The sequence below is a fragment of the Sus scrofa genome, unplaced genomic scaffold, assembly GCF_000003025.6.
Source record: "Sus scrofa isolate TJ Tabasco breed Duroc unplaced genomic scaffold, Sscrofa11.1 Contig434, whole genome shotgun sequence".
Classification (NCBI taxonomy): domain Eukaryota; kingdom Metazoa; phylum Chordata; class Mammalia; order Artiodactyla; family Suidae; genus Sus; species Sus scrofa.
The window spans coordinates 4451-20094 of NW_018085205.1; the positions used below are offsets into that span (position 1 = coordinate 4451).

The 15644-nt window shown below is 37.9% G+C and overlaps 1 protein-coding gene across 1 annotated transcript; it reads right to left on the reverse strand.

The window, feature by feature from the left end:
- Positions 1-1252: 1252 nt before the first annotated feature.
- LOC110258787 (olfactory receptor 1571-like) lies at positions 1253-15104 on the reverse strand. Its single transcript, XM_021082039.1, has 3 exons — positions 15096-15104; positions 10721-10965; positions 1253-2036 (listed from the first exon to the last, which is right to left on the reverse strand). The coding sequence occupies exons 1-3, from the start codon at positions 15102-15104 to the stop codon at positions 1253-1255; spliced, it is 1038 nt and encodes a 345-aa protein (XP_020937698.1).
- Between the last annotated feature and the right edge of the window lie 540 nt (positions 15105-15644).

Consider the following 15644-nt stretch of genomic DNA (forward strand, 5'->3'; position numbering starts at 1 on the left):
ATTCATTCAATTTCTGCCATACAACACAGCAACTCAGTCATATATGTATATATATACATTTTTAATTTCTTTTTTTTCATACTTTCTTCCATCATGTTCTAACCCAAGAGATTGGACATAGTGTTTTAAATTCACCAATAAAGAGTGAAAGAGGAGTTCCTATTGCAGCTCAGCAGTAATGAACCTGACTAGTACCCATGAGGATGTGGGTTCAATCCTTTGCTTTGCTCAGTGGGTTAAGGATCTGGCATTGCCATGAGCTGTTGTGTAGGTCACAGATGTGGCTCAGATATGGTATTGCTGTGACTGTGGCATAGGCTGGCAGCTACAGCTCTGATTCAACCCCTAGCCTGAGAACTTCCATATACCATAGGTGCGGCCCTAAAATGACAACAACAACAAAAAAGAGTAAACTAGCAGAACCCTAGCCGTCACACCTGCACAACTCAATAAAGGCAGAGCCCCCAGTTGGTTCTCTCTCTCTACCAGAGACCTACCTGCATGGCCCATGGACATGCTGTGTACCCTCTAGGACTTGTGAATTTATTTTTTTGAAGTTCCCAAATAAATATGCATTCATAATAAGAACCAGAGGGCCAATCCAGCTACAGCATAGATTTAGGAAAATGTCTGTGAGATCTTGCCATGTCCAGGTGAGTGCTTCAGATATTCCTAGCCAATAGCATTACTATCAATACACTAAGAATTAAATGGAGCAATGTTACAGTCTTCATTGTGAAGAACAGAAGTTAAAATAATAATGAAAGAAGTGATAGACTAAAGTAAAATCAGAGCTTCATATTTTCTTCTGCAATGAAATTACATAAATGGCCTTAGCTGTCAAGTCTATCTTCCCCCCCATATGAGTAAAATACCTAATGATCATTCCTTCAGAAAAACTAGGGGAAAACTGCATGATGTATGTCATTTGAGAAATTATTTTTAAGAAACTCCAGTTGTCCGATGTAAGATATGGACATTTTCAAATATTTCTGATTCCAGCCTGGAAAATCTTTGGGAATATATGAATGTGGACATAGGGAAAAACTATCTATAGATTAGGCACAGCAGAGCTTAATAAAGTGAGATCCTTAAATTTTGTGGAGGAGTTGAATCCAAGAATATGGGAATCACAGTAAATAAAGAGGAGGAAAAAGTTTTTCAACAATCTGATTAAAGATCAGCAATTTCTGGCCCTGAGGCTTTTGTCCTAAAGTCATGAGTATATTTTTGGCCCCAGAACAATGGGCTCTTACATAGCTGCCATCCCAGTGATTCTTCTCAGAGCCCTCTTTATGTCTTTGTTCTTCAGGCTGTAGATGAAGGGGTTCAGCATGGGTGTGACCACAGTGTACATCACTGAGGCAACTGCACTCGAGTGTGAGCTGTGGGTAGCAGAAGCACTAAGGTATACGCCTAAGACTGTGCAATAAAATAAGGAGACAACTGAGAGGTGAGATGCACACGTGGAAAATGCTTTATACTTCCCCCGCAATGATGAGATTCTTTGTATGGAGGAAACTATCTTAAAATATGAGTAAAGAATTCCAGTGAGGGAAGCTCCACCATACACCCCTGCTGCAAAATACATCACCGTGTCATTAAGAGAGGTGTCAGAACAGGCAAGTTGGACCACTTGATTAATTTCACAGAAAAAGTGGGGGATTTCAAAGTCTGTACAGAAGGACAGCCACAACACCATTATGCTTTGGAACAAGGAATTCAGGGCACTCATGATCCAGGATGCCAGAACCAGCAGTCTACAGAGCAAGGGTTTCATGATGACTGTGTAGTGTAGAGGGTGGCAGATGGCCACAAAGCGGTCATAGGCCATCACTGTCAGGAGGAACATATCCAATGTTGCGAAGAGTATGAAAAAATACATTTGGATGATGCAGCCTTCATATGTGATAACTTTGTTCTGTGTCCAGATGTTCTGTAGCATCTTTGGGATGGTAGTGGTGGTGAAACAGATGTCTACAAAGGACAAGTTGGAGAGGAAGAAGTACATGGGTGTTTGGAGATGGGAGTCTAGGCTGACAGCCAGGATGATGAGCAGGTTTCCAAACACAGTGATCAGGTACATGGAGAGGAAAAGCCCAAAAATGAGAGGCTGCAATGCTGGTTCTTTGATAATCCCAAAGATAAAATTCTGAAAGCTTGTATCATTCTCTGCTTCCATGCGGTAGAGGTGACTACCAAGAAATGAAAAAAACAATAGTATGACTAGTTTCTTAAAAATTGGCATTGCATGGATTTCCCCTGTGGTGCAGTGGGTTAAGTGTCTGGCATTGTCACTGCAGTGGCCCAGGTCACTGCTGTGCTGCAGGTTTGATCCCTGGCCCAGGAACTTCCACATGCTATGGGCATGGCAACAAAATTGGCAGTGCAAATTTGCTGAAATTCTACAATTTTTATTTTGCATTCAAAAATCGATACAGTAATTTTCCTATGGAAATTTCTCTTTCAAGTAATCCACCCAGCCATCTCTGATAAGGAACGTCTATCCCACATTCAGCTTTTCCCCTGCATTGTCATGCATTCTACACTTTTAATAAGGAATTTATCTTATATTTGGGAAACATAAATTGAAGAATGACCAACTCGTGGACAGAGTAGAGGGTTTTGAGGGACAGTAGTCCCTGTAGTCTCTATAGAAAGAGTATCAGTAAGTAAAAAAACATACAAATTATTAGATGGTAATGGATGCTATGAGAAAAATAAGTCAAGTATGAAGAACAGAGTTAGCAGGGGCATTCTTTTTAACTGCATCTTTAAGTAGACTGAAAAACACTTGAACAGAGACTGTGTGGAAAGAGAAGAGGAGACATGAGTCTATCTGGGTTAAGTATATTCTGGTCAGAGGGAACAACAGGGAAAATGCATTTCAGAAAACCAAGGCCCAAAATAAGCCACTGAGTCTAGAAGAAAGTACAAGAGGGAGAGTGATGATAGATGGTGTCAGAGAATTTAGAGAAATGAGGAGGCCTCTCTGCCAAAGTTGAAACTTCAATTCACAGGGGTCCCTAGTTCCCATGTCCCTCTAACTTTATTAATTTTGTTTCCAAGAAGTATCATAGCCATGAGATCCCTATTACAGGAAACTATATCCAGCCTCTTGGGATAGACCATGATTGAAGGTAATATAAGAAATGGAATGTGTATGTGTGTACATGTATATGAATATATATGACTGGGTCACAATGCTATGCAGCAGAAATTGACATAACACTGTAAATCAAGTATACTCTAGTAACAAAGAGAACAATAAAATAAAACATAAAAAGTAAGTCCTGTGGATAGAAATGTGTCCCTTCCTTATTTTTATTTGTTGATTAATATTCTGGCACATGTATTTTAAGGGTCTCACACTGGAGAATATGGGCTCAGTTGCCTCTTCCTTGCCTTGAGAACTTATCATGTCTCACAACACACAGACACACAGTCACAGACAGATGGACAGACAGACACACACCCACACACATACCCCCCCACACTCACCCACCCACACACACACCCATACTGTGGCCTCCTGGAGTGATGCTGCTACTACTGGGGTATTCTCACCCTCATTCACAATAATTAGGAAAATAAGGATACAAGACAGCTATTAACATTAGATTACCTTTTGTCTAAAAAATGGAGAAGCAGTACCTAAATTCCAACTGTTAATTCTCCTATAGACATGTAAACATGTGGTTCTATCTTAATATGACCATTTCATGCTCAGTATTAAAAGAAAAATAAAATGCCAATTAAAAACTGAGAGCAAAACCAAGCAGGCCCTGTGGGGCTCCTGGGTACACACGCCTTCCTATGTCCCCCATTTCTTGTTTTTAGGGAATAAATTTCAGCCTCCATGACCTTTCCTGAGTTTCAAAGGGCAGGTTCAAACAGTTGCTAATCAGGGAAGGGAGGGGGTACAGTGACCAGGGAGGGGCAGTCCAGAGATAATACTGCAGCCTTGGGGCAGTGTCCTCATTCCCTTCTTAAGGAATAGATATCAGTATCTTTGAGTTTTTCTGCAGCACTAAAACTCACAAAAAATGGAAGATGTTAATGAAGCATTCTTCATTATGGAAAGAAGACCATCAAACCACTGAATACCAGCTTTGAAAACAATGCCTTTACCCTGATCCTCATCTGAGGCCCTATTTTTCACTCCCCAAACCATAAAACCACCTCCCATCTTGCCTAATGGGGGACATTCTTTAAGTCATTAGCTTGATGTGACCCTCCTTTGCCTGGCAAAGCAATGAATCTGTTTTTTTCTACTTTTCCCAATACTGTTTCCGAGTTTCTATTTGGCCAAGTTCTGGACACAAGAGGGAAAAAAGACCATGTGGGGAAAAATATCTAATAAGCTCTGGTGATCCCTAGAGTTTGTGATGAGGATAAAACTTCCTAGGTTCTGGCAACTCTTAAGCCCTAGTTATATCCCCATGATGCCCAGAGTAGTAAAGCAGCAAAAAGCATTTTATCCAGAAGAGCTAGGATGGATATATTTACTTTATCAAGCTATCTGAAAGATGGAACATCCTACTAGGAAAATGGGCAAGGAAAATAAATCAAAAACCCACAAAAGGGAAACACACAAAATAAAAAAAATGGAGGTTATAAAAATGATTTGATAAAAGATATGTTATTTAGATATACAATATAAAACTGGTAGTTTGAAATGCTGGCTTTGAATTTTGGATCTGCTCACTCTTATTGTTTGAACTTGGAGAACAAATGAAACTTTTGGAAATATTATTAATATCCTCACCCAAATAGTAGGCTGATCCATCCTCTCAAGGTGGTTGATGCAGTCATTACATATAAAAATCTTTTTTTTTTTGTCTTTTTGTTGTTGTTGTTGCTATTTCTTGGGCCGCTCCCACGGCATATGGAGGTTCCCAGGCTAGGGGTCAAATCGGAGCTGTAGCCACCGGCCTACGCCAGAGCCACAGCAACGCAGGATCCGAGCCGCGTCCGCAACCCACACCACAGTTCACGGCAACGCCGGATCGTCAACCCACTGAGCAAGGGCAGGGACCGAACCCGCGAACCTCATGGTTCCTAGTCGGATTCGTTAACCACTGCGCCACGATGGGAACTCCTAAAAATCTTAACATAGTTTCTTCCTGTTAGTAAATGAATGGTTACCTTGGGCAATGAGATTTCACTGATGTTTTTCTTCTTCCTCTTAACTGTCTCCACTGTTTTCCCACCTCTTGGTCCCCAGTTCCACATACTTATTTCAGTTTCTTGTCCTCTTGCCCATCTATGATACCTGGCACCCCTCTTGACAATATTCATAATGACCAAGAGAAATATTTCTATATTACAAAGCAGGTTGTCCAACTCCTTAGCTTAACCATCTCCCTGCTGGAGAATGAGCCCCAAATTCCATAGCTTCGATCCCTAGGCTTGATTTTCCCTGATTGTGAGGCAGGATAATAACTCTTCTAGTTAGTGTAGGAGCATGGGCTTTGATGTATTCTTTGATATGGCTATTTATTAACATTTGTGGCTTAAGGGCTCCAGGGAATATCATCCCCACAGGCCTTGTTTACTATCTTGTATCTGCCTCCAGTTGGACATTAATCTCTAACCCACTCCTCAACTAATAGAAAAAGAATGAGAGGAATGGTGACTCTCAGTCTAAGGAAGAGAAGGGCAAAGAAGCCATAAAAGTTATGGGGGCATTTCCACTCCTAAGAACCCTACTGGAGAAGAGATAGGGATGGAGTAGGCACAGGTAGTTGTAGAAGTCCCGATAAAGGACCATACTTAAAGAGGGAAACTTAGGGGACATTGGGAGGTCACTGTAAGTTAATACCTGCTCAAGAAAGCCATCAACACAAGGCAGCCTTGCTTGGCTAGTGGAGGCATGAGACTTGCCTCAGGTCATTGGGTGGGGATGGGATTAGGCCTACAGTCAGATTCTGACCAAGGGCAAGAGTTTAAGGATCACCCTTCTGCTGATTTGAATACACACCTTATGGGATACCAAAGAGCAGCTATTACTTCCAGAAAGGAATAGGCAGGTTGTTCCAACCCCCATTCCCCCTGGATGATAAAACTGTAGCCCACCAGACCCTTGGGGCAGAGCTTTGGTACCTGCCAGCTTGCACCTCTCACAAGTGTCCTATCCTAATACATCGATTTCTTGATTATTTCTTTGCCTCTCACTGAATTCCTTCTGCATGGAGGCATGAAGAACTTGAACCTCCAGTAAGTCCAGAGATAGGGTTAGTGATTTAAATTTAAAACCATGGGTTTAAGTCCCATTTTGAGTTTAGGCTATGTTCGAGTCCCAGCACGTGGGTTAAAGTCCCAATCTGGGTTTAGGCTGGGTTTGAGCCCCACTTTGAGGTTCAAGTCCCAGTCTGAATTTTGGCTGAATTTGAGTCCTGGCACTTGGGTTCAAGTCCCAGTTCAGGTTCTGGCTAGGTTCAGGCCATTAGCGCTGTCAGTTTCACAAGGACTGATATAGGTAACTGGGCAAAGACAATGGGCGAAAACCACACCTTTCTGGACCCCATCTTTAAGAGATAAAAGCCCTTTTAGGACAATGGAGATGGAGACACTTTTTCCCCCTTCCAGTGTGTCCTGGGAGGTGTTAGTTTTCCTATAATGAAGACTTTGCTTGCTTGCTGCCTATGTGTTCTTGAAGTTCATTCTTCAGCTCCGTGAACAAGAACCTGGATTCCTATAACATCTTTCTGGCATCAATTGAACCACTAACTTTACCTCATGCTACCCTCATCCACAGCAATCTCAAAAATATTGACCTTGAGTCTCAGCTTTACTTGATGCCTCAGCCACAAGACTCAGAGCATATATACACCTACTTGCCTCTGCTTTCCAAGTCAACCACTGACTTATTTTGAATTTTTCACCCTTCTCTACCTTCAAAACTCCATCTTATTTTTCAGATTGCTTAGGTCATCTCCTCATGAACCCTCCTTTTAACATTCCCACAGAAAAAGAACATTTTCTCTTATAATAAATTTATATATAGTGCTATCACTGTGTAAATTTAATTCCATATCTTTTATTCTCTGCTAGACTGTGAATGCCTTGAGGCATGTGTCAATATTATACACACTCTCCAACCCCCTCAGACTTAGGTTAGTTGTAAAGAGTATCAAAAAAAATATATATATATTGCCTGAAGGGATGAAAGAATGTGTTCTCACAGAAATTGCTCATGATGAGAGAACAAAATGAAGCAGAGAAATACTAACATAGGTTGGAAGACATGCTGGAGGAATGTTTTCTGTATTCTGAAATAAAGACCTATTTGAAGATCAGAGAATGTGCTTTGTAAGAATAAAATAGAATAGAATAAATAAAACACAAATGCAAATATCAGAGTGCATCATGCCAGAGGAAGGGTTTTTTTTGTTCTCTTTATTTAGCTGTGTGTGTTTGTGTATGTGCACATGCATATGTGTGTATTTTTAAATTGCCAATGCACCCATGTTGGATCACATGTAAAAGACATGTATTACCTTTGATACAGTCAAAAAAGTTTCTTATCCATTGCAGTAAACTCAAGTAGAGTTTTTTTTTTTTTTAATTTTTTTCCCTGCTGATGGAGAAGCAATCTTAAAGGATTCAAAAGAAAGGTCAGGTTAAAATGACCTCAGGTTCAAGGGACCACACGCTGACTGCACTTTCATTCCGGCCCTTGCCCCATTACACTATTCACGTTAGAGCACTTGCTGAATTTTTATTCTATATATACTCCTATTTGAACATATTTACTTTTATATTATCCAATGATTATTGGGTGAGTCTGGCTCTTTTCTCAATTTTCTTATGTGGCAATTTTCCTTGTTAATGAAACTGAGCAGGGTTCTGTGGAGCTCCTGGGCATGAAAGCCTTTCTGTGTCCCCCATTTCTTGTTCTTAGGAAATGGGTCTGGTTCAGCCGCTATGACCTTCCCTGAGTTCCTAGGGACAGGTTCAGACAGTTGCTTATCGAAGAAGGAAGGGGATGCAAAGACAAAGAGGAAAGGTCAAGGAGCAACAGTACATCCTTGGGTCAAGATCCTGGTTCCCTTCTCAGGGATACACATAATAATATAGGCATCTTATATGTCTAAGAGAAAAGTTATATTCCTAGTGCTTCTTTTATAAATGAATAATTTAAAATTGAACAGCTTAGAGTCCTTCCTTGTCCTTCTCCCTGACTTATTAGCACCCTAAACACAATCACCAGTAAGCTAAAGATTAGGCACTCTGAGCATAACTTCCTGTGGGTTAAAGATTATTAGCACATGATATTTTTCAGGAACTTTCCTAGTTTGTTCTAATCTCTGATCAATATGCCTTTTTCACATATTCTAGGCAATACCCTGGAAGACCACCATCATGACCATACAGAGATCTCCTGACTCCAGCTTTGATGACTAAGATTCCCCAAAGAAAGAAGAATGTGTGTCTGTGCCAATTCTGATTCCTATCTGAAAACCTGTTTTTCTTCTTTTTGCTGTAAAACCCCTTACAATTACTTCCAAAGGGGGGCATAGTCTTCCAGACATTGGCCTGCTATGACCCTCCTTTGCCTGGCAAAGCAGTAAAGTTATTTTGTTTCCTCCTTTACCCAAAACTCTGTCTCTGCATTTCACTTTGGCACCAGCAGACAGAAGTTGAATTTCAGCAACATTATTCTTGGGCTGAGGGTTATTTTTTGTTTGTTTGTTTTGGTCAAATGCATTGGTCACACCATACTTCTGTTTTTGATTCTTGTCCCTCATACAATGGCCTCCCCATAATATACTCTATAAAATCCTACACATGCCACAAAACTTACCTCTCCCTTCATTTGATTTATATCAGAGGATATTTTGTCCAATATGCATTTATCTTATCTTAATCTTCTTTCTTCATTAAAATGTTAGGTCCAAATGGACAGGGACCTCACTTTTTTTTCTCTTATGGTTTCATAAAGGTGTGAATTTATTTTGAAAAAATATAGAAAATGGGATTTATAACATGAAAAGAATAGCAGGGGAAATACAAGCCAGATGTAATGCAGTGCATTCAAAACTACTTAAAATTTTTGAATAGAATAGTAAAAGAACTTGTGAAAGAAAAAAATATAAAATAACAATAGTCACATTAGCATTAGTTTTAAATATAAATAAAATTGGCAAAAATCTAAAAAATTAGGAAATGAGATTTTTAAAAATTAGTGTAGTAAGCAATCTATAAAATTATAATTTCCACTTCCACAAATATCGACAGACTCAAACATGCTTATGAAAAACACATAATACTAAGTTGAATGCAAAATCAGGTGTTCCACAAGATGGCAGCAAATGATTTCCATTTAAAAACAGATTGTGCTCAGAAAAGGCAAAAGGTAGCAGGAAGTAAAAACGTGAAGATGATAATTCATGTATAAGTTTATTATTATGAAGGATGCAGAGGAATTTTCTATGTTTGCAGAGAAATGAGAGGAGGACAACATATGACCAACTGAGAGATTTGACCCCTCAAGATTTACAAACTTTCTCACAGCCCAGCAAATACATATATACACACACATACATACATACATGCATACATATGAGAATTAAATGGCAAATAGCAAACTCATTTAAAAATTATAATTATTTGTTTGGAATAATGCAATAAAATAAAAGTAAGAATAAAGAGAAACTTGAATAGAGAGTCTGGAGTAAAGGAAGTGGTTGTAGGTAAGGGCAGTTTTGCGTGAGATGGTGCCACAAAAATGGTGCCTGAAGCAAACTTGAAGATCCCTCTGCACTGGGCCAGCTCTCTGTGTTTTCAGGTGACCTCAGTAAATGTTCTAGAGTTTCATTCTTGCTGACTGTTCTCCTGCAGTATCTATTGGGCTCTTATACTCACCAGGATGAGAACTCTAAGAGGAAGCTCTTTGTGTGGATGTCCAAATTCCTCCCTTGTCAGTTGATAATGGAGACTGAAATATTCTTGAGACAAGAAAACAGGAAATACTGAAGAATGGATCTCTGAGTTAGACTTAGGTATCCAAATGCAAATACCTTGCCCCCTCTAGTTCAAGGTCGAACATGCTCAGGCATTGCAGCAGCAGATATATTTACATCTCCATATATTTGCTGTATCTTCTCAACACATTTTCAGTGGTTATGCCCACCCTTCAACCCACCATTTCCCCAGGGGAACTTGTCTGGCTAGAATGGAATTATTTCCTGCTGATTTGCTATTCCCAGGAGAGCAGGATAGAAGCTAGGTGTATCCAATTCTTATTGCTACTCCAGAGGTCTAAAGGTCTAAAGTTTACAACCCTCATTCAAAGTTTTCTTCAAATCTAAGCCTGAGGAAGCTGTCTTTGAAAGTTATTAGAAGACGTTGAAAGTTATTATAAGACATTGGCTATGGAATTTCTATGACCACCTCACTAAGAACTCCAACCCAAGCCCAGTGTATGCTTTGACCCCACCCACTCCATGCTACAGCTTAGTACAAATCCAGCATGGCCATGTCAGGGGAAAAGATGTGACTGCAGGCTGCATCTGATAGGAGCCAAAGATGCCTACATAGTTAGAGCATCAGAACCTTTGTTACATACATGTTCTCCTCTTGCTTCAGTGCTTCTCTTTTTTTTTGGACACAGACCCCAGGAGTGGAAGAAAGAAAAACACACTGAAAGGAGAAAAGTCACCTCTAGCCTGAGGCTCAGGGGTTCCAGTGCAGCAACTTGGGAGCAGACCCTAACCCTGACAGAGTGGTGATGGCCACGGAGCAGAGATGAGGTCTTGCCTCACATCCTATGTAGGTGTTAGGTCCTCCAGCAGCAGCCACACCTACTACCAAACCGACTGTGGTCAGCTTCTCCATTTGGAAAGATGTGACTGGCATCCACATCAAATCCAGCCCTCCCATAAAAGGCACATGAATTCTACGTAGAGACACTGCCACATATGAACATTCCTTCAAGACTACAATAGGTAACTGTTTCACCTAAATCGAGACGGAGAAATTTAAGTCAAATAAAAAGGTGGAGGAAGTACTTTTAATTGAAAGAGCAACATAAAACATTTAAAATATAATGAAACTTAGGTAAAAATTTCATCAGCCAAAAAATTCAAAACATTGGTAATAAAAGTGCTAACTGAATTAGGGAAGAGAATTGATCTAAACAGAGATCATTGAAACTAGAAAATATTAAAAAAACACAATAAAAAATAGACAATATCTGAAATAAAAAGCACTGTAGTAGCAATAACTAGCAGTCAAAATGACTGAAAATAAGGAATAAATTTTCCAAAGGATAGAACAATGGAAATCATCCAATCAGAAGAGTAGACAGAAAGACACATATTTAAAAAAATCAAGTGGGAGGGGGAGGGAGTGGGAAGGATTGGGAGCTTGGGGTTAGTAGATGCAGACTATTGCTTTTGGAATGGATTAGCAATGAGATCCTGTTGTGTAGCACTGGGAACTATGTCTAGTCACTTATGATGGAGCATGATAATGTGAGAAAAAAGAATGTATGCATGTATGTGTAACTGGGTCACCATGCTGTACAGTAGAAAAAAATAATGTATTGGGGAAATAAAAAAAATAAAAAAATAAATTTCACATGGAAGTGATAGCAAAAAAAAAAAAAAAAAAGAAGACGTTATTGTTGCCTTGAAGATTTCATAATTACTGGCATGTATAAATGAGAAAGTTGAATTATATAATACATACAGGTCATTCTAATTTTAAGATTGTGTGATTGTAATATGGATCACCCAAGTTATTTAATTCATTATTTTTAATAAAAACATTAGTATTCAGAAACTTTAAAAAATAAAAAAAGATTAAAAAATCAGTGCAACACATGAGATTGCTGGGCTACTATCAAATGTGCCAATATTTATATTATAGTGTTTACAGAATTAAAGGGAGAAAAGTAGATCAAAAATGTATAAGAAGGAATTATGGCTAAATGCTTTTCAAACCTAAGGAAGCAAACAGATATCCAAGTGTGGGAAGTACAGAGAGTCCCAAACAAGTAGAACCAAATAATCCCAGGACAAAATATATAATAATTAAAATGGCAAAACTTAAAGAGATAATCCTAAAGGCAGTAAGAGAAAAAGCAGGGTCATATATGTGGGAATCTCCATAAGGCTACCAACAAATTTCTCTACAGAATTTTTGCAGACCAGAAGGGAGTGACATGATATATCCAAAGTGCTGACAGGGAAAAGCCTACAACCTAGGCTATTCTACCCAGCAAAATTGTCATGTAGAATAGAAACAGATATAAAGAACTTCTCAGATAAGCAAAAATTAAAGAGCTCAGTAATACTAAATCTACCCTAAAATAAAATTTGAAAGATCTTCTCTAAATGGAAAAGAAGTAAGAATCTATAAATCCACAAATAACAAGTGCTGGAGGGGCTGTGGAGAAAAGGGAACCCTCCTGCACTGTTGGTGGGAATGTAAACTGGTACAGCCACTATGGAGAACAGTTTGGAGATACCTTAGAAATCTACACATAGAACTTTCATATGACCCCACAATCCCACTCTTGGGCATCTATCCGGACAAAACTCTACTTAAAAGAGACACATGCACCCGCCTGTTCATTGCAGCATTATTCACAATAGCCAGGACATGGAAACAACCCAAATGTCCATCAACTGATGATTGGATTTGGAAGAAGGGGTATATATACACAATGGAATATGACTCAGCCATAAAAAAGAATGATATAATGCCATTTGCAGCAACATGGATGGAACTAGAGAATCTCATACTGAGTGAAATGAGCCAGAAAGACAAAGACAAATACCGTATGATATCACTTATAACTGGAGTATAACATCCAGCACAAATGAACATCTCCACAGAAAAGAAAATCATGGACTTGGAAAATAGACTTGTGGCTGCCTAATGGGAGAGGGAGGGAGTGGGAGGGATTGGGAGCTTGGGGTTATCAGACACAATTTAGAATAGATTTATAAGTAGATCCTTCTGAGTAGCATTGAGAACTATGTTTAGATACTCATATTGCAACAGAACAAATGGTGGGGGGAAAATGTATACATGTAAGGTTAACTTGATGCCCTTGCTGTACAGTGGGAAAAAAATAAATTAAAAAAAAAGAATCTATATAAAAGGTAAAATCCCACTATGAAAGACCAATATACACTAAGGATTAAAGATCACTGATATAAGCCAGTACCTAGATTAAAAGAAAAACATTGTAAAAGCAAATATAAATACAGTAAACAGTAAAGATATAAGCATGAAGATATAAAATATGACAGCAGAAACACAAAATGAGGGGAGATAAAATGTAGATATTTTAGAGTGTATTTGAACTTAGATGACTATCAGTTTATTCAAGTAGATTTAATTATGACTTAATGGATATGAAATCTATGGTAACCACAAATGAAAAACACACAACAGATAAAAATAAAAAAGAAAGGAACCCAAGCATGCTACTAAAGAAAATCAGCTAGCCAAAACAGGTGACACACAAAGAAGAAATTACTAAAGATCTACAAAAACAACTGAAAAACAATGAATAAATTGGCAATAAGGATGTACCAATCAATATTTACTTACCTATCAATGGTATAAGTTCTCCAATCAAAAGGCACATGTGGCCGATTGGATTAAAAAAAAAAAAAAAAACCTTCAACATGCTGCCTACAGAGTCTCTTTTTTAGGGCTAAAAAATCAAACAGACTGAAAGTGTAGGGATGGAAAAAGATACTTAATGAAAATCAAAACAAGAAAGCAGAGGTAGCCATACTCATGTAAGACAAAATAGACTTTAAAACAAAGGCTGTAACAAAAGACAGAGAAGGTCATTCTATAATGATAAAAGGATCAATACAAGAAGTGGATATTATATTCATTAACACGTATGCACTCCATTGATGATCTTCTAAATATATAAAGCAAATGTTAGCAGATACTAAGGGAGAAATTGAGGTGAATAAAATAATAGGGGACTTTAACACCCCACTTACCTCAACTGAGAAATCATCCAGACAGAAAATCAATGGTACTAACTGACAGAATGGATCAGTTGAACTAAGTTGATATCTACGTGTCGTTGTCTTCCAAAACTAGCAGAATATATATACTTTTCAAAAATACATGGGATGATCTCCAGGACATATCACATACGAGGCCATAAAACACCCACAACAAATTTAAAAGGATAGAAATTATATTGAGCATTTTTCCATGCTATGATGATATGAAACTAGAAAACTGCAGAAAGGAAAGCAGGAAGAGAAAAGTGGAGACTAAAGAACATGCTATGAAAAGAAGCAAAGAGGAAATAAAAATACTTAAGCAAATCGGGAAACACAACACTCCAAAAGCTATGGGATGCAGCAAAAGGAGTTCCAAGAGAGGAGTTTGTAAAAATACAGGGCTTCCTCAAGAAACTGAAAAAAAAAAAAAAACCCCAAAAACAAACCCTCAAGTAAGCAATCTTTTGTACTTCTAAATAGGATTAGAAAGAAGAATAAAACCAAAAATTATCAGAGGGAAGGAAATAACAAATATTAGAGAGGAAATAAACAACTATAGGTAAAAAGAGAAAAGATCAATGAAACCAAGACTTGGCTTTTTTGAAAGGATAAATAAAATCAATAAATGTTTATCCAACCTCATAATAAAAGAGAGAGGATACAAATTAAGAAAGTAAGAAATGAAAGAGGAGAAATAACTGATGCAACAGTAATAGAAAAAATCATAAGAGTATATGATGAATAGTTTAGAAAACCTAGAAGAAACACAAATATTTCTAGAAAGATACAACCTGCCAAGACTAAGCCAAGAAAAAGAGATAATTTGAACAGACCAATCACTATAAGTGAAATTGTATTTGTAATTTAAAAAATCTCTTAGCAAACAAAATCCAAGGACTGGATAGCTTCACATGGCAATTCTAAAAATATATATATAAAGGAGAACTACTAATTATCCTTCTCAAATTGTCCAAGAAACTCAACACTCCAGAGTTCATTCTATGAGGCTGCCATCACCCTGATATTCAAATCAGACAAAGACATTACACAAAAAAGAATATTACCAGCCAATATCCATGCCTTCAAAAGAACTAAACCAACCATGGGCATTGTAGAATTAGAATAAATAAATATCATTTTAATATTGAGAATTGTCCAACAATGGAATGGATTCCCCAATCACTCTTTCTGGTAGAGATAGTAGGATCATTTCCAGGTCACATAAAATGTTGACATATATAGCCAATTATTCCCATCATAAACAAGTCCACTTAGAGCTGATAAAATAGCCTTTGCCTTAACATGTGCACAATGGCAAGTTCATAATATTTCAATAAAGCTTTCACATATTAGCATTACTCCTAATCAGTAAAGTTTAAGTACACAATACCTAAGAGCTTTACTAGGTTCAGGACCTTATTAATTCCACTTATTTATTCAGTATTTGCATAGAGTAGTTTAGAACTATTTATTCAAAGGTTTATTGCACTTTCCTTCTATGTAAGATTTCTTTTCTAGGCAGACTTGGAGATATGTAGACTAAGAAAATTACTGTTTATATTATTAGGAAAAGGCTCACTTACATTTAATTAACATCTCATTAAAAAAATCCAACTTCTAAACTACAATAATAGCAATAAGGTAGTTTTG

Coding starts and splice junctions, on each gene's coding strand:
- LOC110258787 (XM_021082039.1), bottom strand. Junction 2,037..10,720: donor GCCATCACCACTCTGTCAGG/GTTAGGGTCTGC, acceptor CCTGGCTGTCAG/CCTAGACTCCCATCTCCAAA.